Here is a 24,042-nt window from a genome sequence, read left to right as displayed (position 1 = left end):
TAACGTTTTCTCCGCCACTTTCTTAAGTCTAGACGACATAGCAGTTATTAAGCATTTGCTGACTTGCGTGGTGTAAACTCTCCCACCATGGGCAGATCTCAAGCTGCCGAAGGATGTCACTGAATGGAAAGCTGATAAGAGCTTTCATAGAGTATTTCCACAGTGCAGATATGACAGATGTCAGAATGTCTGCACACAGCAGGCGCTCAATAAATGCTTGCAGCATGAACAAATTAATGAATCCTACTTCGTGAATGAAAGTGCACCCGGTAAGTCCTAAAGCAACACATCTTCGAGTTCTTAGGATGCTAAGACAGGCTGATTCCAGTTAGTCTGGAAGTAGCTGTGGGGCGCAGCGCAGGCAGGAAAAGGGCTGGACCCCGAGTCACCGCCCGGCCCCAGCCCCTGCCCTGTCCCCGCCCCCGACCCATCCCCGCCCCCTCCTGCCCCGCCACCGGTCTGGCCCCGCCCCTCATCCCCGCCCCACCCCTCACCGCCCTTCTCCCCTCCTCTGACCCCTCCCTTCCCCGCCTCTGACCCCGCCCCGTCTCTGACCCCTCCCCACCTCTGACTCAGCCCCGCCCGCCCCGGCTCTGATCAGGCTCCCCCCAATCCCCACCCCTCACCGCCCTTCTCCCCGCCTCTGGCTCGGCCCCGTTCCCTCCCGGCCTCCAGCCCACCCTTCTGTCCGGCACGCGCCGCCGGCACCTGTTTCCGGGCGCGCCTCCAGAGGCCGGCGCACAAGATGGCGGGCCTGGCGGCCTGAAGACTGTGGCCGGGGCTCGGCCGTGGGCTCTAACGCGGGGCTGGGGGTCGGAGACAGACTTCACCCAGGTGACAGGTAGTAGGGGCGGCGCCGCTGGACCTCTTGGGGTGTAAGACCCGCTTGCTGCTGCCCCCGGAGCTTGCCGCCACACCAGCCCTGTCCTGGGGCGGAACCGAAGGAAGGTCAGGCCCGGCTGCCCCGCCCCGTCCTTCCTCCTTCCCGGGCGGTCACTGTGCGTGGCTCACTTTTAGAGTTTACTACAGCCACGTGGAGCTTCCATGGCTGCCTCTCAGGTCCTGGGGGAGAAGATTAACATCCTGTCGGGAGAGACTGTCAAGGCTGGGGACAGGGAACCGCTGGGGAACGACTGTCCCGAACAAGATAGGCTCCCCCAGCGCTCCTGGAGGCAGAAGTGCGCCTCCTACGTGTTGGCCCTGAGGCCCTGGAGCTTCAGTGCCTCACTCACACCGGTGGCCCTGGGCAGTGCCCTTGCCTACAGATCCCACGGTGTCCTGGATCCCAGGCTCTTGGTGGGTTGTGCCGTGGCTGTCCTGGCTGTGCACGGGGCCGGTAATTTGGTCAACACTTACTATGACTTTTCCAAGGGCATTGACCACAAAAAGAGTGATGACAGGACACTTGTGGACCGAATCTTGGAGCCCCAGGATGTCGTCCGGTTCGGAGTCTTCCTCTACACGTTGGGCTGCGTCTGTGCCGCTTGCCTCTACTGCCTATCCCCTCTGAAACTGGAACACTTGGCTCTCATCTACTTTGGAGGCCTGTCTGGCTCCTTTCTCTACACAGGAGGTAAGACTTGGCCTGTCCTGTTCGCTGCAGGTCTTAGTGGCGTCCGCTGGAAACCGCTGCTTTGTAGAGGAGTTATAGGGATGTCAAAGGTGGCTTTCTTTTTTTTTTTTTTTTTTTTTTTTTTTGAGACGGAGTCTCACGCTGTTGCCCAGGCTGGAGTGCAGTGGCGCGATCTCGGCTCACTGCAAGCTCCGCCTCCCGGGTTCCCGCCATTCTCCTGCCTCAGCCTCCTGAGTAGCTGGGACTACAGGCGCCCGCCACCGCGCCCGGCTAATTTTTTTTTGTATTTTTAGTAGAGACGGGGTTTCACTGTGGTCTCGATCTCCTGACCTTGTGATCCGCCCGCCTCGGCCTCCCAAAGTGCTGGGATTACAGGCTTGAGCCACCGCGCCCGGCCCAAAGGTGGCTTTCTAAATTAGGCCACTTTAAGTCTATAATTGTGGGTCATGAGAATTTTTTGAAACAGTGATTTGAGAAGATCCTGGTTTCACTTATGGACGTAGGGCATGACTCAAAATTTTATATGGACATTTATTTTTATTTTTGTTTATTTATTTATTTATTTTTTGAGATGGAGTGTCGCTCTGTTGCCCAGGCTGGAGAGCAGTGGCACGATCTCAGCCCACTGCAGCCTCCGCCTCCCGTGTTCAAGCGATTCTCCTGCCTCAGCCTCCCGAGTAGCTGGGGCTACAGGTGCACGCCACCACGCCCGGCTAATTTTTGTATTTTTAGTAGAGACGGGGTTTCACCATGTTGGCCAAGATGGTCTCGATCTCCTGACCCTCGTGATCCACCCACCTCAGCCTCCCAAAGTGCTAGGATTACAGGCGTGAGCCACCGCGCCCGGTCAGGACATTTTTAAAAAAAATTTTTTTGAGACAGAGTCTCGCTCTGTTGCTCAGGCAAGAGTGCAGTGGCACCATCTCTGCTCACTGCAACCTCTGTCTCCCGGGTTCAAGCGATTCTCATGCCTCAGCCCCCAAGTAGCTGGGAAAATACAGGCATGTGCCACCACGCCTGGCTAATTTTTGTGTTTTTAGTAGGGACAGGGTTTCACTGTGTTGACCGGGCTGGTCTCGAACTCCTGACTTTGTGACCTGCCTGCCTTGCCCTCCAAAAGTGCTGGGATTACAGGTGTGAGCCACCATGCCCGGCCTATATGGACATTTTTTGTGACTCTTTTTTTTTTAATCACTCATACTCTTTTTTTTTTTTTTTTTTTTTTGAGACGGAGTCTCGCTCTGTTGCCCAGGCTGGAGTGCAGTGGCGCGGTCTCAGCTCACTGCAACCTCCGCCTCCTGGGTTCATGCCATTCTCCTGCCTCAGCCTCCTGAGTAGCTGGGACTACAGGTGCCCACCATCACGCCCAGCTAATTTTTTGTATTTTTAGTAGAGATGGGGTTTCACCATGTTAGCCAAGATGGTCTCCATCTCCTGACCTTGTGATCCGCCCACCTCGGCCTCCGAAAGTGCTGGGATTACCGGCGTGAGCCACTGTGCCTGGCCTCACTCATACTTTATAATGCCACAGTTTCAAATATTAGTAGAATTAAATTTGAAGAGTTCAAAATGATACACGTAATTACTTCTAGCTACTTTGCTAGGTGACTTCTTGCAAGAGGCTGATTAAGGTAGTGATGGGCAGGTGGGTAAGCCCTATATATTGAGCACCTATTATGTACCAGGCACTGTTCTGTGTGATCACAGCAGTCACAGATCCCTGCCCTCGTGAAACTTATATATTGTCGTGAGAAGAGACAGAAAGTAAAACTAGAAAATTATAGTTAGGGTGACCAACATCCTGGTTTGCTCAGGACTAAGGCAACAGGACTAAGTGGGATGTGCAACTTCTGGTACTAAAACCAGGAAAGTTCAAAAAAAGTAGAGCTATTACTATTTTAAGTAGTTTGATCAGGGTAGGCTTCATCAAAAAGGTAACATTTGGCTGTATCCCAGCAGCTCATGGCTGTATCCCAGCCCTTGGGGAGGCTGAAGTGAGAGGATCACTTGAGGCCAGGAGTTGAAGACCACCTTGGGCAACGTAGACCACTGTCTCTATAAAATATAAAATAAAAAATATTAGCTGGGCATGGTGGTGTTTGCCTATGGTCCCAGCTATTTTGGAGGCTGAGGTGGGAGTATCGCTTGGGCCCAGGAGGTCAAGGCTGCAGTGAGCCCTGATCACACCACTGCACTCCAGCCTGGGCGACAGAGTGAGACTGTGCCTCAGAAAGGTAGTATTTGAGTTGAGTTAGATTGAAGGAGGTAAGAGATGAGGGAGTTGGCCAAGCAGATATCTGAGAGAGAAGCGTTTCAGGAAAAGGAACAGCAAGTGCCATAGGCCTTAAGGCAGGAACATGTCCAAAGAGCTTATGGAGCAGCAAGGAGTCCAGTGTGTGAATGAAGGAGAGAGTAAAAGGAGGTAAAGTAAGAGAAGTACGTTTGGGGAGGGTAAGGAGGTACACGGATTGTATAGACCTTGTAGGCCACTGGTCTTGGCTCTGGAATGGAGGAGCCACTGCAGGACTTTGAGCAAGGGAGTGACGTGATATAATGTTTTCAAGGAATTGCTCTGGGTAAGGTATTGAGAATGGATCAAGGGGAGTGGGGCAAGTGTAGAGGCAGGAAGACCAAGTAGGAGGCTCTTGAGTAATCCAGGCAAGTGATGTTTGGTGGCTTGGATCTAGCGGGTGGTAGTGGAAGAGGTAAGTAGCCAGATTCTAAATATGCTTTGAAGGTCGGCAGGGTTTGTTGATGGATTGGATGTGAGGTAAAGAGAAACAGGAATTAAGCGTAACTCAAAGGTTTTTTTTTTTATGACACATTCCACATTTTATTTACATTTTAGGACTAACTTTGGGCTGGGCGCTGTGCCTCAAGCCTGTAATCTCAGCACTTTGGGAGGCCAAGGCAGGTGGATCACTTGAGATCAGGAGTTCCAGACCAGGCTGGCCAACATGGTGAAACCTCATCTCTACTAACAATACACGGAGGATTGCTTGAGCTTGGTAGGCAGAGGTTGCAGTGAGCTGAGATCACGCCACTACATTCCAGCCTGGGCAACAGAGCAAGACTCCATCTCAAAAAAAAAAAAAAAAAAAAAAAAAAAAAGGCCGGGCGCGGTGGCTCACGCCTGTAATCCCAGCACTTTGGGAGGCCGAGGTGGGCGGATCACAAGGTCAGGAGATCGAGACCACGGTGAAACCCCGTCTCTACTAAAAAAATACAAAAAATTAGCCGGGCGCGGTGGCGGGCGCCTGTAGTCCCAGCTACTCAGGAGGCTGAGGCAGGAGAATGGTGTAAACCCAGGAGGCGGAGCTTGCAGTGAGCCGAGATCGCGCCACTGCACTCCAGCCTGGGCGACAGAGCTGGACTCCGTCTCAAAAAAAAAAAAAAAAAAAAAAGACCAACTTTATTTTCAAAATTATATATCCGTATACCTATCCCTTTTTTGTTGATGTCACTTGACCTTAAGTGCGTAGTTTGTTTAAAAAAAAAGACTGTAGGCAAATATTTACCATGTCTGATACATGTAACACACATGAACAGCTTTTAACAGAAATTCATCAACTTCCCCCCAACATTTTTTATTATAATACAGGTATCAAAACAATCCTGAACATATTTTTCATACTACTAGTAGTCAGCACCCACACCACTTCAAAAATTAACACATTTGTGCTGGGTGTGGTAGCTTTCGCCTATAATCCCACCACTTGGGGAGGCCGAGGCAGGTGGATCACCTGAGCTCAGGAGTTCGAGACCAGCCTGGCCAACATGGTGAAACCCCACCTCTACTAAAAATACAAAAATAAGCTGGGCATGGTGGTACATGCCTATAGTCCCAGCTACTTGGGAGGCTGAGGCAGGAGAATCACTTGAACCTGGGAGGTTGTGGTGAGCCGAGATCTCATCACTGCACTCCAACCTGGGCAACAGAGCGAGACTCCATCTCAAAAAACAAAACAAAAAAAAAACACATTTGTGACAGTGTTCATTGTACCTGCTACTTTTTTTTTTTTTTTAATTTTATTTATTGAGACAGAGTCTTGATCTGTTGCCCAGGCTGGGGTATGGTGGTGCGATCTTGGCTCACCACAACCTCCGCCTCCCAGGTTCAAGTGATTCTCCTGCCTCAGCCTCCTGAGTAGCTGGGATTACAGGTACCCACCCGGCTAATTTTTGTATTTTTAGTAGAGACATGGTTTCGCCATGTTGGCCAGGCTGGTCTCTAACTCCTCACCTCAAGTGATCCACCGTCCTTGGCCTCCCAAAGTGCTGGGATTACAGGCGTGAGCCACCATGCCTGGCAAATGCCTGCTACTTTTTAAACAATTTCAACTGCAGCTCTCTTTCACTAAGATGGATAAAGCATGCCATTTCAGTTTTCTTTTTTCTCGAGACGGATTTTTGCTCTTGTTGCCCAGGCTGCAGTGCAATGGCACAATCTCGGCTCACTACCACCTCCACCTCCTGGGTTCAAGCAATTCTCCTGCCTCAGCCTCCCAAGTAGCTGGAATCACAAGCATGGGCCACCACGCCCTACTAATTTTGTATTTTTAGTAGAGACAGGATTTTTCCATGTTGGTTAGGCTGGTCTTGAACTCCCAACCTCAGGTGATCCGTCCCACCTTGGCCTCCCAAAGTGCTGGCATTACAGGTGTGAGCCACCTCGCCCAGGCTCTGTTTTCTTTTTTCTTTTGTTTTTTGTTTGAGATGGGGGTCTTACTCTGTCACACAGGCTACAGTGCAGTGGTACGATCTCAGCTTACTGCAACTTCTGCCTCCCGGGATCAAGCAATTCTCCTGCCTCAGTCTCCTGAGTAGCTGGGACTACAGGTGCGTGCTACCACGCCTGGTTAATTTTTGTATTTTTTGTATGGACGGACTTTCACCATGTTGGCCAGTCTGGTCTTGAACTCCTGGCCTCAAGTGATCTGCTCGCCTGAGCCTCCCAGGGTGCTGGGATTATAGACATGAGCCACTGTGCCCAGCCCTGCTTTCTTTATTGAGATTTTTAGTCTTTAGAAACACACACGCTTCCACTGCCATCTGATACTTCTTACCACGCTTTCATCTTGTAAACCTGAATTCCATTTCGAGTACTCCACAAGTTTATGTTTAAATGACAGTACCTTAACAAGAGAAAAAAATTGAGTTGCATTTTTCCTACTGTTACCTGAAAACATAATGGGTGTACATATATTAAATATATTCTTACAAATATACAGGTCATGTTTACCAGCTGGAATTCTTTTGTTTAACATGTGGGTATTTTGCATTGTGATATTTAATCAAGACATTAACACAAGTAGAAGGTTGTTGATATAAGACAAGTTTGAGATCCGCTAAAATTAATTGTTGTATGTCCTTCCAGTGACTGTGGAAGCTTCATATTTTCTTTGGACATCATTAGACATCTTAGCTCTTGAAGTACAACTTTAATGCTATATGAATTTTGTCATTTTGCTAATACTGGTATGCTGCGGTCATCCACCATCCCACTGGAATTATTTATTCCATTCATATTAATTCTTGTTACAAATGTAACTGATTGGGGAGCTTCTGGGTATTTAGGTCCACTTTCTACTTTCAGGCTGTATATTCTTTTTTTTTTTTTTTTTTTTTGAGACAGGCTCGCACTGTGGCCCATGTAGGAGCGCAATGGCGTGATCTCAGCTCACTGCAGCCTGCACTTCCTGGGTTCATGTGATTCTCCTGCCTCAGCTTTCCAAGTAGCTGGGATTACAGGTATATATCACCACGCCCGGCTAATTTTTTGTATTTTTAGTAGAAATGGGGTTTTACTATGTTGGCCAGACTAGACTTGAACTCTTGACCTCGTGATCTGCCCTCCTTGGCCTCCCAAAGTGCTGGGGTTGTAGGCGTGAACTGCCATGCCAGGCCTATATTCTCTTTTCATAATTTGTCCTTGGTGGCCCAATAATCATGCCTGTCCACCTTGTAAATGTCATAGCTTCATCATCTTCAAGGCCCCAGTTAATCATGCCATTGCCTTTCCACAGCTGCATAAGCATAACTCAAAGGTTTTGACCTGAGAACCGGAAGATACCATCTGGAGTGATGTCATTATGTGAGAAGACTTGGGGTAGAACAAGTTTTGGGGGAAAAGCAAGAGATTGACTTTGTGGTTTTTTGTTTTGTTTTTTGTTTGTTTTGAGACAGTCTCACTCTGTCTCCCAGGCTGGCGTACAGTGGCGTGATCTTGGCTCACTGCAATCTCTGCCTCCCGGGTTCAGGTGATTCTCAGCCTCCCAAGTAGCTGGGATTACAGGCGTGCGCCACCATACCTGGCTAATTTTGTATTTTTAGTAGAGACAGGGTTTCACCATGTTGGCCAGACTGGTCTTGAACTCCTGACCTCAGGTGATCCACCCGCCTTGGCCTCCCAAAGTGCTGGGATTACAGGCGTGAGCCACTGTACCTGGCCAACTTTGGACATCTTAATGTCTTAAATCTCCTAACAAATATGTCAAATGGGTAGTTCAAGTTCAGGGAAGCCTGGGCTAGAGATTACATATTTGGGAGTCATTAGTCTATAGATGAAGTTGTAGGACTGGGTGAAGTCATCAAGGGAGGGAGTGTTGGTAGAAAAGTCAGTCCTGGCCGGGCGCGGTGGCTCAAGCCTGTAATCCCAGCACTTTGGGAGGCCGAGACGGGCGGATCACGAGGTCAGGAGATTGAGACCATCCTGGCTAACACGGTGAAACCCCGTCTTTACTAAAAAATACAAAAAACTAGCCGGGCGAGGTGGCGGGCGCCTGTAGTCCCAGCTACTCGGGAGGCTGAGGCAGGAGAATGGCGTAAACCCGGGAGGTGGAGCTTGCAGTGAGCTGAGATCCGGCCACTGCACTCCAGCCTGGGCCACAGAGCGAGACTCTGTCTCAAAAAAAAAAAAAAAAAAAAAAAAGAAAACTCAGTCCTGGTCTGAGCCCTGGGACAATCCCACATTAGAGGTGGGAGAAGAAAAGGCACAGGTAAAGGGTATGTGAGCAAGCATCCAGAGGAGTAAGAGGAAAACCAAAAGGCTGTGGTGGCCTGGCAACCAATTGTAAAAAGTTCAGTGAAGAAATCAATGAGGTGCTGTAATGAAAAGTACAAGGTGGTGGTGAAGGGAAGAGGCTGTCTTTGTGAAACTGACATTTAAACTAGGGCTTGAAGACGGAAGGACAAGGAGCTGGCCATGGGGTGGAATTGGAGTCTGATTGCGATGCTGAGTCCTCCAGGGCTGAAGGACCACCAATTGCAAATGTGGTGGGTAGGAGAGAGTGTGACATTGGCTAGGATCTACTGAAAGGTCTGTGTGAGCCAGAGGGGGTATGAGACACAGTTGGCGAGTTAGGCAGGGTCTCTGTCATGGCGCTCTTAACAAGTCCTACTCCTCAGCCTCCAGGGCTCAGTCCTTGGACCTCTTTTCTCTATCTCCGTGTACCCCCTTGGTGACTTTAGCTCATGGCTTCAGATGCCATCTGTTAAGCTAGTGACTCTTAAACTCCAGACTCATATACAACTTCTTACTCAGCAACTTCTCCTGGAACTGTCTCACAGACATCTCAAGCTTAACATGTCTGAGACCAAATTCCTGATCTTCTCCCCAAGGAAACTTGCCTCACCGACAGCTTTTTCCCCATTTTGCTCAATGGCAGCTTCATCCTAGTTCTTCAAGCCAAAAGCCATGGGCATCGTCCTTGACTCTACGTCTCACATCCAATTCATCAGCAAATTCTGTTGACTCTCCTTTCAAAATGATTATAGGATGTGACCACTTCTTACTGTCTCCAGCCACCACTGTGATCATCTGTCCCTGGATTTTTGCGGCAGGCTCCCAGCTGGTCTCTTTACCTCTGTTCTGGTCCTGTTCAGGCTGTTCCCACTCAGCCACCAGAGTAATTCTGTTAAAATACAGGGCAGCCCTGTCAGTCCTGCTCAGAACTCTTCAGTGGCTCCCATCTCGCTCAGTGTAAAGGCCAGGGTCTTTACAGTGACCCCCCAGGGTCCTACATTCTTTGCCCACCCTTTGCCCTCCCCCCAGTTCTCTGACCCACCCTCCTCCTTTCTTCCTGCTTATCCTGGGCCAGCCACACTGCCCTCCTTTCTAGTCCAGGAGCATGCCTGACCCCTCCTGCCCCTCCCTCAGGTCCTTTGTAGATGCAGCTTCCTCTGTTTGAAATGCTTTTCCTGCTTCTAACAGTGTGGTTCACTTTCTCTCTTCCTTCACCTATTTGCCCAAATGTCAGCTCTCAGTGAGGCCTTGCTTTCTACCTTGCTTGAAATCACATACCTGCTCTGTGCCCCTACCTGATACTCCCCTGCTGCTCTTCTCTGTGGTTAGTTTTCTTCATAGCACATGTTACCTTCTAACGTGCCATATAAAGTACTTAATTCGTTAATTATCTTCCCCCTTAGACTGCGAGCTCCCTCCCTGCAGTCAGGGATTTCTGTGTCTGATCTTAGCTGAACCCTTAGCACCCAGAGCAGTGCGTGGCATGTAATATTACTTAGTAAATATTCATCCAATGAACAAATGGGGAGGCATTGAAATATATTGAGCAGAGTAGTGACATAATCTGGTTTAGGATATTTTTAAACATTGACTTTTATTGACATATAATTGACACACAGTGAAATACACAGATTTTTAGTGTTGCAGCTTGATGAACTTTGACAAACGTATACAGTTGCATAACCCACACCCCCATCATCATCCAGAACACTTCCATGACCCCCGAAAGCTTCCTAGTGCTTCTTGCCTGTCAATCCCACACTCCCTGCCCCCATCCAGAGGCAGGGAAAGAACCACTGTTCTGATTTCTCTCACATAGATTAGGTTTCCCTGGTCATACAAATGGAACCATTCAGCATGAACTATCTATGTATGTATGTGTATTTATTTCAGTCTGAGCTCTCGTCTGGCTTCTTTTGCTCAGCGTGATGTTTTTGAGATTCATTGCGTTGTTGTGTGTATCAGTAGTCCCTTTTTGTGCTGAGTAGCGTTCCATTGTAACATACCACAACTTCTTTATCCATTCTCCTGTTCAGGGACAGTTGGATTGCTTCCATATTTTGGCTATTATGTCTGAACATTCATGTTCAAGTCTTTTTGTGGATATTTGTTTTCATTTTTCTTGGGTAAATGCCCAGGAGTGGAATTGCTGGGTCACAGGGCAGATGATGTTTAATTTTATGAGAAACTGCCAAACGGTTTTCTGAAGTGGTTGTACTTCTTTACACTCCCACCAGCAAGAGTTCCAGTTGCTCTGCATCTTGCCAACTTTTTGATTTATGTCTTAACAGATTCATTCTGGCTGCCATGTGGAGAACTGGCCCAGTATTTCACTATGTAAGCTCATTCAGAAAATGGGGTTGGGAGAGGAGGAATGCCTAAAAGGAAATTCCCAGATGGGCCACGTCTCTGAATCAGGTAGAGCACATGAGCCTTGGGCCATGTATCAAATGCTAGGAAACAGCTTTCTCCCCAAGGGCTCTACTGTTCTCTTGTGTCAGATAACCAGATCTTTTTCCTCCCCAGAGTGGGTTGCTCTTGGTTTTGGGTTGGGGACAGAGACCTCTGCTCAACCTTGCTTACATCATCCTTTTTTTTTTTTAAGACAAAGTTTAGCTCTTGTTGACCAGGCTGGAGTGCAATGGTGTGATCTCTGCTCACCGCAACCTTTGCCTCCTGGGTTCAAGCGATTCTACTGCCTCAGCCTCCCGTGTAGCTGGGATTACAGGCATGCGCCACCATGTCCAGCTAATTTTTTTTGGATTTTGAGTAGAGATGGGGTTTCTCCATGTTGGTCAGGCTGGTCTTGACCTCCCGACCTCAGGTGATCTGAGGTGATCTGCCCACCGTGGCCTCCAAAAGTGCTGGAATTACAAGCGTGAGCCACTATGCCCGGCCTTTTTTTTTCTTGAGATGGAGTTTTGCTCTTGTTGCCCAGGCTGGAGTGCAATGGCGTGATCTCAGCTCACCGCAAACTCTGCCTCCAGGGTTCAAGCGATTCTTCTGCCTCAGCCTCCCGGGTAACTGGGATTACAGGCATGCGTCACCACACCCGGCTAATTTTTTGTATTTTTAGTGGAGACAGGGTTTCTCCATGTTGGTCAGGCTGGTCTTGAATTCCCGATCTCAGGTGGTCCATCTGCCTCGGCCTTCCAAAGTGCTGGGATTACAGGCGTGAGCTGCCATGCCTGACCGCTTACCTTGGTTTTTGCCAAGTGATCTGAGGAGGTGTTCTTGGATAATCCAGCCAAAGGTCAAGGCTGCAGTGCTGTTGCATTTTCTTTCATAGCCAGACCCGTGGAGTCTCTTGGGGAGCTGAGGAAACAAGCACAACAAGAGTGGGCAGCTATAGAGGAACTGGCTAGGTCTGTGCTAGGAGTATTCCTGCCTAGCGTCTTCTTTGGGCGGGTGTAGTCCCCTAAATGTGTGAGATATTGCAAGAGACATCAATTTACTAATTCTGAACTGGAGCTCGTTCTGTGCTTGAGGGAACTTCCTCCTGGAGGGCATGTCCTCATACGACCAAATTATTTGTGAAAACATGGCTTGGTATAAAAATCATCCAAATAGAAGGAAAAAAAAAATTGTCTTGAGGGTGCAGAATTAACTTGCCAAGTGTTGGAGAGTGTCAGTGGCCATGCCTTAATGCCCTTCCCTGGAGACACTTTGTTCTAAAGAACTAAGGGTGTGTATTTAGCACCAAGGAACCCCAGCCGCTGATGTGAAGGTGAACTTGGGCTGGATCTTGTTCCTTAGCTCCCATGGCTTTTGAGCCTCGAAGACCATTGTTATCTGTCATTTTATTTTATTTTGATTCCTGTGGGTAGTGGGAACATCTGTCATTTTAGACTGGTTAAAATGCCTAACCAGAGGTTTATTTTCTGATCCTGAGTCCACATCTCGTAACTTGCTTGGAACTGGAGTTTTATAAGCTTCTGTAGCAATCGGTGTGTGGGTCACCTACCTCAGCTTCACCCATTCCATGCTGCTTTACCTGTTTCAGTCTGAGTGGGAGGTTTTTTCCTCACCTTGGTCCCGAATTCCAGGTGCTTGTTACTGTAGCTCTGTGTTCAGTTCAGCCCTTGTGCCAAGTATTGGGGAGTGAGCTGTGACCAAGCCAGACACATGTCCTGCCCTCATGGAACTTACAGTTTAGTGAGAAAGGTGGAGATTAATTAGAAGCATGATGAAGTTTTTGAATATGGCAGGCACATTACCATGGGAGCATATTGCAAGGGGATCAAATGTGGCTTAGGGGTGAGGGGAGGTGGTCCTGGGGAATGGTCTTTAAAGTCTTAAAGGGCGAGTGGAGTTAGCCAGACCAAGGAGGGGTGTCTCAAGGCTCTGATGGATTGGAAGAAGTCTGTGTGAAGAGGAGAGGAGAGCTCAAGGTGACGCAGGAGAGGTAGGGCGGGGCCACAGGTGAGCCAGGTTAAAGATCTGGAACTTTTATCCCCAAGATAAGTGGTTGATAAGGGTTTAAGTGTATGTTGGGGGAGGGAGTGGTCAGATTCCTTTTTTATCTATTTGTTTATTTACTTATTTTTTTTTGAGACAGAGTCTCGCTCTGTCTGCCAGGCTGGAGTGCAGTAACATGATCTTGGTTTACTGCAACTTCTGCCTCCCAGGCTCAAGCATTTCCCCTGCCTCAGCCTCCCGAGTAGCTGGGATTACAGGTGTGTGCCACCATGCTTGGCTAATTTTTGTATTTTTAGTAGAGATGGGGTTTTACCATGTTGGCCAGGCTGATCTCGAAGTCCTGACCTCAGGTGATCCGCCCGCCTTAGCCTCACAAAATGCTGGGATTACAGGTGTGAGCCACTGCGCCCGGCCAGATTCCTATTTTTAAAGGTTCACTCCAACTCCTTTTTAGAGATTAGATTAGGGATGGAGAGGGGGAGGGGTTATGAGATTGGAAGCTGGTAGACCAATTTGGAGGATGTTGCAGTATCCCAGGCATAAGATGACCATGAGATAGATTTGGGAATGGGGTAAGGGGGATGGAGTGTGGCCCCAGGGATGGAGAGAATAGGTAGTTTTGAAGGAAGTGGGTTAGACAGTCTTTGAAGTAGATGAGCAGGACAGAAGCAGGAGGTAGGGGTGGTTTAGTTTCAACCTCATGGGAGACAGAGGAGGGAAGCAGCATTATGACTCTCCTGTCCTCACTGTTTTACTTGTTGCAGGGGTGCCCGTTTAGGGACCCTGAAATTTCACTGAGATTCACTGGGGGTTTTAAAACCAGAAGATGCCTTGAGATTGTAGGGGAAGGAGGTGGAAAAGTAGAAGGCTGGGGTGGCTGTTCTGTGAGGGATTGATCTCACGGTATCTTGCAGGGGTTGGTGAAGGGTGAAAGACAGCAAAGAACTGGATTCTAAAACTTTTGGATCCTTCCTGGGCTTCCCATTGAACTAAGAGTGTAGTGGGTGCCCAGTGTGCTATGTTGCAGAGCTCTGTTGTGGGACAGTAGGAAGGGAAACTTGGGTATGAACCTGAGAAGAGGAACTTGAGGCCTCACTGGGCATTGTCTCTGCACCTGTGTCATTGGAGAAGAAATCAGAATTTCCTCTGTGGGGTTAAGGGACGAAATGAGTGCCTACCTGTACAGTCTAAGGATTTACCATTTTCAGCCAGAAGTGGCCTGCCTCTTCACTGGTGAACAGTCCCTAAATTTCAAGCCTTGGTCTCACACCAACTCTCTGGATTTTCTGGCCGCAGGAATTGGATTCAAATACGTGGCTCTGGGAGACCTCATCATCCTCATCACTTTTGGCCCGCTGGCTGTGATGTTCGCCTACGCCATCCAGGTGGGGTCCCTGGCCATCTTCCCACTGGTCTATGCCATCCCCCTTGCCCTTAGCACCGAGGCCATTCTCCATTCCAACAACACCAGGGACATGGAGTCCGACCGGGAGGCTGGCATCGTCACCCTGGCCATCCTCATCGGCCCCACGTTCTCCTATATTCTCTACAACACGCTGCTCTTCCTGCCCTACCTGGTCTTCAGCATCCTGGCCACACACTGCACCATCAGCCTGGCGCTCCCCCTGCTCACCATTCCCATGGCCTTCTCCCTTGAGAGACAGTTCCGAAGCCAGGCCTTCAACAAACTGCCCCAGAGGACTGCCAAGCTCAACCTCCTGCTGGGACTTTTCTACGTCTTTGGCATCATTCTGGCGCCAGCAGGCAGTCTTCCCAAACTTTAAGGGGACAAGTAGCTCCCCGCACGACATGTCTCCTTTTCTTAGAATATATTAAAGTCAGAGTGTCTGAGGAAGGAACGTGATTTGGCAGTCAGGGTACTAAGCATGGGTGGGAACTCCTGCCTTTTAAAAATTGTTTTTGTGTTCTTAAAGTTAATATGTTGTTTCTCTCTTTTTTTTTTTTTCTTCATTTTATGGAGAATTTAAAAACCATTCTTGTATCAGAAGGTGAATTGGGCGCACGATCCTTGTTTTATTAATAATTTCCACTAGAGGGTGTTCTCAGGTCACTTTGCAGTGAAGTGGACTTAGTTCCTCCTTGTTCCGTACAAAATGTCCCCAGACTTTGTAAAGGAGCTGCCCAGTTTGGCCTCCTCTCCCAAAAAGACGCTAACTGGGCAGAGTGTCGTCCTGCTTTCTTGATCTTGTAGGATGTGCTATGATTGGTGCCAGGCCTCACTAACACAGGGGCTACCTGTCTCTTACTCTCAGCACCTGTGTCCTGAGTTATGCTGCCTGAGAGATAGAGTCCCTCATTAACAGCCTGTGTGACTGTCAGCTTTTTGCCTAAATTGTGATTCAGATGCTTTTGTTCCTCTCTCCTTTCACTTATTGCCACAGTTGAGGAAAAGTGTCAGATTACTCTGCAGCAAGACATGCCAAGGATTGGGAGGGGGAAAAAAACCACCCTGGAGGCAACTGAGAAAATCACTGCCTTTGGATTGAAATCAGTAGGGTGGCTGTTTTCCCTTTGTTAAATCTACTAGAGTGATGGGAAGGACTCCCAGCCCTTTCAGTAACTCTCAGGAGCCCTGAAACGGTAGAGGCACTGCCATTCTTGTGGGATACTCAAAGCCCACAGGGCTTTTCCCTCCCGATTGCATCTTCTGATGCTCCCCATGCCCACCCTCCACCTCTCCACCTCTATGGTGTTGCCATTTGTGTGTTTCCCATCTGTGGAGCCAGACTATTTGAGCAACAGCTTAGCAGCGAGTCAGGGACAGCTGCCACTTTCCACAGAGCCACAGGATGGGCAGAGCAGGGACCCAGTGAATGAATAGCCAGTGGACAAACAGTCTTGAGCTCTGTTCAGCCAGAGTGATCAGCCCCGCCAGTGAAGGGGCTGTGTCTTCATTCTTGAAGACAGATGTGCAGTATTGACCCTGCCTCTCCCCGGGGCTTTGTGGATAGTTGAGGGCTTCAGTGAGGTCACACTCAGAATGGGGCAATTCCAGCATTTATCCTGACTGCGTTTCATTGCATTGTCTGTGAAGTGTAATTTCTGGGCCAGAATTGCTCAGTTGCATTTGATCCAGGACTAAAATAGATTGGAAACGGTCATCATTGTTTTCTGTTGTGATTTTAGCCATTCTAGTAGGTATTTAAGGTCATGGCCTGCAGAAAATGATGTAAGAACTAGTTCTTAATCTTTCAGATCAAGCTAATTATGATATGGAACCTTGAGTTCAAATTGATTGGTTTACTTGGAAAAAAAAAAAATGTTTGAAAATTGCAAAAGTTCCTCTAAAGTTAAATCAAAGGTGGTTTGTCTAGCAGAGAGCCAGAATCTTCTAATAGTGGGCAGAGCCCAGAGACAAGGGGAAGAAAGACGACCTTCTCCCCTGTCCTTCCCAGCACCGTTTTTGTTTCACACCAGGCTTGTGGCATTTTGGTGCTCACAGGGGTTCTGCCTTCTGACCTCTCTTTGGAGTAGGCCATTCTCATGCAGGGCTCACCCTGGGGCTGGAGGACCAAGGACTCCCTGTGTCCACCTACCACATATGCCTTGGTGGTCACTCCTGTCGGGGCTGTCAGTTCTGCACTGTGCCCTGGTGCGGATTTTAATGCATATTTTTATACATAAATGTTCCCAAAGGCCAAATTTGGTGCCAGGTTTTATATGCAGGTCACCATAATTTGTATTATGTCCCCTGAGTCAATGAAGGTTTTCTTTAGACTTCTTAATTAAAAAAGAAAGAAAATGTTCACCAGTAGTCTGGCTTCTGGTTTTTGCTTTCCTCATACTTACTGTGTGATTGTGAACTCTGATTTGTAAATCTCAGGGAGACCAAGGCAGTGACATTGGACATTCAGGCTGTGCGGAGGGGCACCTGGTCTTTGGTGATGGGTTTGGGTAGGGTTTGACCAGATTCGATGGGCCTTTAGAAAAGGCAGCAGGGATTGGGCATGGTGGCTCACGCCTGTAATCACAGCAATTTGTGAGGCCAAGGTGAGAGGATTGCTTGAGCCCAGGAGTTTGAGACCAGCCTAAGTAACATAGTAAGACCCCATCTCTACAAAAAAATTTTAAAAAGTTAGCTGGGCATGGTGGTGCATGCCTGTAGTCTCAGCTACTCAGGAGGTTGAAGTGGAAGGATCACTTGAGCCTGGCAGGTCAAGGCTGCAGTGAGCTATGATCATGCCACTGCACACCTGCCTGGGCGATAGAGCGAGACCCTGTCTCAAACAAACAAACAAAAAAAGCATTGAGGGCAGCATGTAGCTACAGTGGATTTGCCAAGAGCCAGTCAGTCAGGCCAGATTAACCTCATTTCATTTTTCTTTTTCTTGATAGGGTCACTGTGCTGATAGATGGAGAACATGAGGTAGATTGAGTACATGTGGGTTTCAGCTAGGCATTGGACAATATATCCTATGAACAAGGCAGAGATACGTGGGATGGATAACAGTGGAGTTAGATAAATTCCTGGGAGACTGAACAGGCCGTGGGAGTAAGCTAACTGATCAGCATGTCAGTGTCAGCTGGGAAGGAGCCCTTAGCAGTTGGAGCCCTGCCCTCTGCCCTTTGCTCAGCTGGATTCAACACCTGTTATTAATGACTCGGATGAGGCAGCCAAAATGAAAGGTTTCATGAACCTCGGAGGAAGAGCTTACAAAATGACTGACAATTAGCCTCATAAATCAAAAGGCTGCTTTGATGGGTCAAAAGAAAAATGTAGTGTGAATAAATACAAAGCGATACACTGGGGTCCCAAAATGAACAGCATACACATCAGAGGGGGAGAGCCATGGTGTGACCACCATGGAGATATGGGGGCATGAGTTTTCTCGGTGACTCTGGAATCTGACATCACTTGTCTTTGTTTATATATTCATTTTTTTGAGACCAAGTCTCAGTGTCGCCCAGGCTAGAATGGAGTGGCGCAATCTCGGCTCACTGGAATCTCTGCCTCCCGGATTCAAAGCCATTCTCCTGCCTCAGTCTCCCCAGTACCTAGGATTACAGGCACACACCACCACACCTAGCTAATTTTTGTATATACATATTTTATACATATCTCACTCTGTTGCCCGGGCTAGAGTGCAGTGGCACAATCTCGGCTCACTGCAACCTCTGCCTCCTGGGTTCAAGCGATTCTCCTGCCTTAGCCTCCTGAGTAGCTGGGATTACAGGCACCTGCCACTATGCCCAGCTAATTTTTTGTATTTTTAGTAGAGACGGGGTTTCACCAAGTTGGCCAGGCTGGTCTTGAACTCCTGACCTCGTGATTCACCCGCCTCAGCTTCCCAAAGTGCTGAGATTTCAGGCGCGAGCCACTGCACCCAGCATAATTTTTGTATTTTTAGTAGAGACGTGGTTTTACCATGTTGGCCAGGCTGCTCTCGAAATCCTGACCTCAGGCGATCTACCCATCTGGGCCTCCCAATGTGCTGATTACAGGCATGAGCCCCCGCGCCCGGCTGCCTTTATTGCTTTGAGTCAGATTTATTCTGCTCCCCAGTCAGGTGGCTGGAAATTCAATGCCAGCTACCTCTTGAGCACCCTCCCATCTGTCTGGGATCACCCAGGACTCCTGGCCTCTGTAGGGCCAGAGCCAGGGATTTTTGCTTACCATCAACCTCTCTGCTACTGGATGCTGGGGTTTGGCCCTGGAATCTGCCCTTATCTTGGACACTGCTCCTCTAGAAAGGTTCACAATGCCCTTTCCTGGTGACAAGTACCAGTAAGGCACAGATTCCTGCTACTCCAGTCACATTCTGCCCAGTCTTGGAGCACTACCACTCTACCTATGATAATGCCCCATCCAGCTCCCCTACTCAAAGCGTTTCCCTTCTTCTCTGCCCTTTGCAGGACCTTTGCACTGAATCCCACTCAGAGGACCTTTGGAAGCTCAGGGCTGGCTTCTTCTGGAGTTGGGTGGGAAAATATATGAATATGTCTTATGTTTTCTTACTAATGCTTCCCTTACTCCTATATTAAAACCACCAGGCCAGGCACAGTGGCTCATGCCTGTAGTCCCGGCACTTTGGGAGGTCAAGGTGGGTGGATCACTTAAGGTCAGGAGTTCAAGACCAGCCTGGCCAATATGGCGAAACCCTCTCTTTACAAATAAATACAAAAATTAGCGCCTGTAATCCCAGCTACTCGGGAGGCTGAGGTGGCAGAATCTCTTGAACCCAGGAAGCGGAGGTTGCAGTGAGCTGAGATCGCACCACTGCACTCCAGCCTGGGCAACAGAGCGAGACTCCATCTCCTAAATAAACAAATAAATAAAAAATAAAACCAACACCTGAGCCTTTGACCTGGGCCAAAGCTTAGTCTGAGTGAGTAAGCTCCAACTTCCATGCAGGTTAATGTGATCTGAGGTAGAATTAACAGGAGAATTGGCATCCAGAATAAGGAAGGTAGAAGTTCTGCCCATCCCTGTGTGGGTCATTCCTCTCATGCTGGGCTGGGGCCGGTCCTGGGTGCTTTGCCTTCTTCCTTTTCTCTAGATATTAATAGAATCAATGTGGTGAGAGATCAAGAACATGCTGTAGATATAATATACTTGGATTTCAGCAAGGCATTTGACAACATACTATGAAATATGGAATGGGACCAAGCACGGTGGCTCATGCCTGTTATCCCAGCACTTTGGGAGGTAAAGGCGGGTGGATCACTTGATGTCAGGAGTTCCAGATCAGCCTGGCCAATATGGCGAAACCCTGTCTACAAATAGACAAAAAATAGCTGGGCGTGGTGGTGCACACCTGTAATCCCAACTATTCAGGAGGCTGAGGCAGGAGAACCACCTGAACCTGGGAGGCAGAGGTTGTAGTCAACTAAGATCGCACCACTACACTCCAGCCTGGGTGACAGAGTGAGACTTCATCTCAAAAAGAAAAAAAAAAAGAAAGAATGGAATGGATAAAAAGACAATTACAGGAGCTTGCTTTTCTATGTGCATGTGTGTGCATGTGTGTGTGTTTGCATGGGTGACGGCTGTGGTAGAGATTTCCATTTCTCAGTATAAGAACCGCATTTTGAGGATGTTATCAACAAACTGGATCTTGTCCAGAATGCCGTTGGCAGATGGGTGGGGGCACATAAAGCCATGTCAGCCTGGAAAGGAGAGTCACAAGGAGGCTGTCTTTGGGAAGATGGGTTGGACTTTTTTTTTTTTTTAACCTTTTTTTGCATGTGGCTTCAAAGGGTAAAACTAGGACCAATGGGTAGAAGCTCTTAGCTCAGGAAGGTTTCTTCCTTCCTTTCTATTTTCTTTTCTTTTCTTTCTTTCTTTCTTTCTTTTTTTTTTTTTGAGATAGAGTTTCGCTCTTGTCACCCAGGCTGGAGTGCAATGGCACGATCTCAGCTCACTGCAACCTCTGCCTCTGGGGTTCAAGTGATTCTCCTGCCTCAGCCTCCTGAGTAGCTGGGATTATAGGCACGTGCCACCATGCCCAGCTAATTTTTGTGTTTTCACCATGTTGGCCAGGCTGGTTTTGAACTCCTGACCTCAGGTGATCCACCTGCCTTAGCCTCCCAAAGTACTGGGATTACAGACTTGAGCCACTGCACCTGGCCAGATCAGATCAGGAAGGTTTCTTAGCCATTGGAGAAATCAGCGAGTGGGATGTTCAGAATGTCTCAGTCGGGGGTGAGTTCCTTGTGACTAGAGGCATTCAAACAAAAAGAAGATTCCTTGTCAGGAACATGGGTGTGAAGAGTCACATCAGAGAGGCGTTGGATGAGAAGACCTCTAAGGGTCTTGCAATCCTGTGATTCAGTTGTTCTGTTATTACAGGATTGTCTTTCAGACCTGCCCCCAGGGGTTGGGAGGACAGAGTACAAGAGCCATGTTGACATTTCTTCTCCTTGATGTCAGACCGTTGACGGTCTACCCATCTTAAAAGGAACAGATATTCCTGTGATAGATATTCTTTTTTTTGAAAATATTTTATATACACACACACACACACACACACAAACACACAAACACACACACACAGAGTTGATTGCACCTCGAAAGCCCTTGAAGTGAGAGGGATGACAGCTCCTCTCCTCTGAGCCCTGCGGACCACTCTGCTGCTAATGGACTGTCAGCTTCTTTCATTATGGGCTCCAGACTGTGCAGGCTGGTGTAAAAGGAGTGCCTCTGGCAAGAACCTGGCACTTGGGTTCCAGCCAGTTGACATTTGTGATCTGCCCTTCTTCAAACTGGGACAGCCCTCCCACCATGAGTGACTAAGCTAGGATGGTGAATGGTGGTATAAACCAAGTCGGGTTCCTGCCTGAGGAGGGGGCAAAGGCTGAGTCTGGGCTTATCAGGAGGCTTGCAAACGGCTTCCTGGGGTCAGGGAAAGGCTGTAATTGCAAGGCACAGACTCATTTCAGAAGATGCTGGAGCTCTGGGAGGAACAGTGAGGGCCTTGATCACATGCTCCCAACCAGGCTGAGCTGGGTAACACAAGTTGGTCTGGGGCCCTTCTATGATGTTAATGCATCCCCATGCATCCCGAGGGGCAGCGCTCTGTGTGGTGTGATTCAAGGGGTCCTCCAAAGTCTGCATTCCCACGCTCCTGCCATATCCTGGCCTCTTTCTCCCCCAGCTTGGCTTAGAATTGCCTCCTATTAGGATCACAAATGGGTTTAACAGGGAAGACAACAGCATGGTGTGTATTACGTGTCTATTAGTTTGTCAACATGTTTATTGTCAATTTCTCCCAGTAAGTGGTAGGACTAGAGTATAAGGACCATGTTTTCTTTTCCAGCCCATCTTAGCACTAGCACAGTGTGTGGTACAACAGAGCAGATACTCAGTAACTAGTTGTTGAATGACTGAGTTACATGGGAGGGGCTGGACCCTCTAGGGCTGACTGACAGGTGTGAGAGTTTGGACCACTGCATCACATCAGCTGGCAGTAAGGACAGGTGAGTTCCACTTGGGGTTGGAGGAGAGGAGAACCATGGCAGTAACTCATTATTATTATTATTATTATTATTATTATTGTTATTATTTTGAGATGGAGTTTCGCTCTTGTCACCCAGGCTGGAGTGCAGTGGCGCGATCTCGGCTCACTGCAACCTCTGCCTCCGGGGTTCAGGTGATTTCTCCTGCCTCAGCCTCCCAAGCAGCTGGAATTACAGGTGCCCGCCACCACGTTCAGCTAATTTTTGTATTTGTAGTAGAAACAGGATTTCACCATGTTGGCCAGGCTGGTTTCGAACTCCTGATCTCAGGTGATCCACCCGCCTCAGCCTCCCAAAGTGCTGGGATTACAGGTGTGAGCCACTGCGCCCGGCCCCATGTCAGTAACTCTTAAGAGCTTTTAAGATCTGGCTCATATTCCTGGTGCGTAGAAGTCTCTAAATAAATAATTGTTGGATGACTGGCCGAGGGAATGGCAGTAATAAAGCTATCATTTGTTGAATGCTCGGTATGGACCAGGCACTGTTCTGGTGCTTAAATACATTCTTTTAGTGCTCATAACAACCCCACAAATTGGATATTAAGGTCTCTTTTTCATAAGAGAGGAAACTGAGGTTCAGGGAGATTAGTAAACTTGTCTAGGGTCATCTGGCTAGTAAGCAATACAACCATGATTCAAATCTTGCTCTAATTCAGTGCAAGTTCTTTTATTATTATTTTTAATTAAAAAATTGAGACAGAGTCTCATTATGTTGGCCAGGCTGGTCTCGAACTCCTGGCCTCAAGCAGTCCTACCTTGGCCTCCCAAAGTGCTGGGACTACAGGCGTGAGCCACTGCACCCAGCCTTCAGTGCAAACTTCCCCTCATCTCTCTGCTTGCCCTACAGTTCCTTGCATGTAAGGGGCTCAATCCATTGGTCTGCTCTTAGCTGCTCCCAAGTGTATGAGTGATGGGGCCAGCTATGGGCCTACAGAAGTGGCCAGTGCGCTAGTGCCAGGGAGGTGGTTCCCATCAGGGTGGGATGGCTGCCTCCTGGCTGGTGGCATTCCCACCAACACCCCCAGGGGCCAGCTCTGTGGGGATAATAACTAAGCTTGTTGGTCTAACCTACTCTGGCTGGTTGGGCCAAAGTTACAAGTCAAAGTCTGCCCATCCCCAGATAATGGAGAGTGGCTCCTGCCTACCCACGATGATGGAGGCGAAGGTCCAGTCTCAGGTTAAACGTATGCTTCTGTCCCCTCATCTGTCTGCCCTCATTCGTCTCTTCTCTTCCAGTCCTCATCTAGCCACCGAAGCAGAGTGCCCACATCAGGAGCATGGGAGCAGCCAGTGCTCAAGCTCCCAGAAACTGCCCAGTGACCTGCCTCCTAGACCTGCTTCCTGAGAATGGGGCTGGCCACCTTCCAGGAGAGGAAAGTGAGCCCCTTCCCGCCTTGGGGTGGGCAGCACCTGGAGCTGATAGTTGTATGCATGTTCAGGACACAGGGTACTCAACTCTTCAGGTTCAGTGTGCCGTGTGAAGGGAGAGGAGGTTGACACACGTCAACCGTAGAATAAACAACAACCACAGAACATCAAGGTAGAGATGGGGCTGCTGGGTATCAGGAAGGCTTCCAGGAAGAGGTGACAAGGAGCGGGGATCAAGGTTTCTAGGAAGAGGTGGCCATGAGAGGTGATTGTTCCATGGAAACTGAGGTGCTGATGGACAGCTCAATTCCCCCAGCTGGAGAAAGCCCCCCTGTTGCTGCCTGAGAGGGTAAGACTCAAAGTTTTCCTTAATCAGCCTCTTTCTTTTGGCTGTGCAGTCAGACAACTGGAGCATTGAGGCAGGTGTGCCAAGGGCACTCTGACCACTGCTAAAGTCAAAGCCTTCTGCAGAATGAAAACTCCGACACCTCCTTGCTGAGAAACAAACGAGAGAATGGCGGGGGTGTTTAATCATCCTCAGCTGCCAATACCTAATCAAGATGAATGGCCTGGAGAGACAAGGCCCGGGAAAGCACCCGTGAAGCGGGAGCGCTGAGCCCAAGTCTCCTGCGAGTTAGGAGCCCCTCAGCTCTGGGCCACATTGAGGCCAAGGGAATACTAGG

At 48.7% G+C, this 24,042-nt stretch overlaps 1 protein-coding gene across 4 annotated transcripts; it reads left to right on the top strand.

The window, feature by feature from the left end:
* The first annotated feature begins 735 nt into the window (after positions 1-735).
* Positions 736-23,326, top strand: UBIAD1 (UbiA prenyltransferase domain containing 1). Of its 4 annotated transcripts, none has more exons than XR_013414388.1 (3): positions 736-1,573; positions 7,209-7,324; positions 14,313-16,785. XR_013414388.1 is itself a non-coding variant. In XM_077993821.1 (3 exons), the coding sequence occupies exons 1-3, from the start codon at positions 1,045-1,047 to the stop codon at positions 23,309-23,311; spliced, it is 702 nt and encodes a 233-aa protein (XP_077849947.1). In that variant the 5' UTR covers positions 736-1,044; the 3' UTR covers positions 23,312-23,326.
* The last annotated feature ends 716 nt before the right edge of the window (positions 23,327-24,042 follow it).

This window comes from Macaca mulatta, chromosome 1 (assembly GCF_049350105.2).
Source record: "Macaca mulatta isolate MMU2019108-1 chromosome 1, T2T-MMU8v2.0, whole genome shotgun sequence".
NCBI classification, from domain to species: domain Eukaryota; kingdom Metazoa; phylum Chordata; class Mammalia; order Primates; family Cercopithecidae; genus Macaca; species Macaca mulatta.
This window is presented reverse-complemented; position numbering and strand designations above follow the sequence as displayed.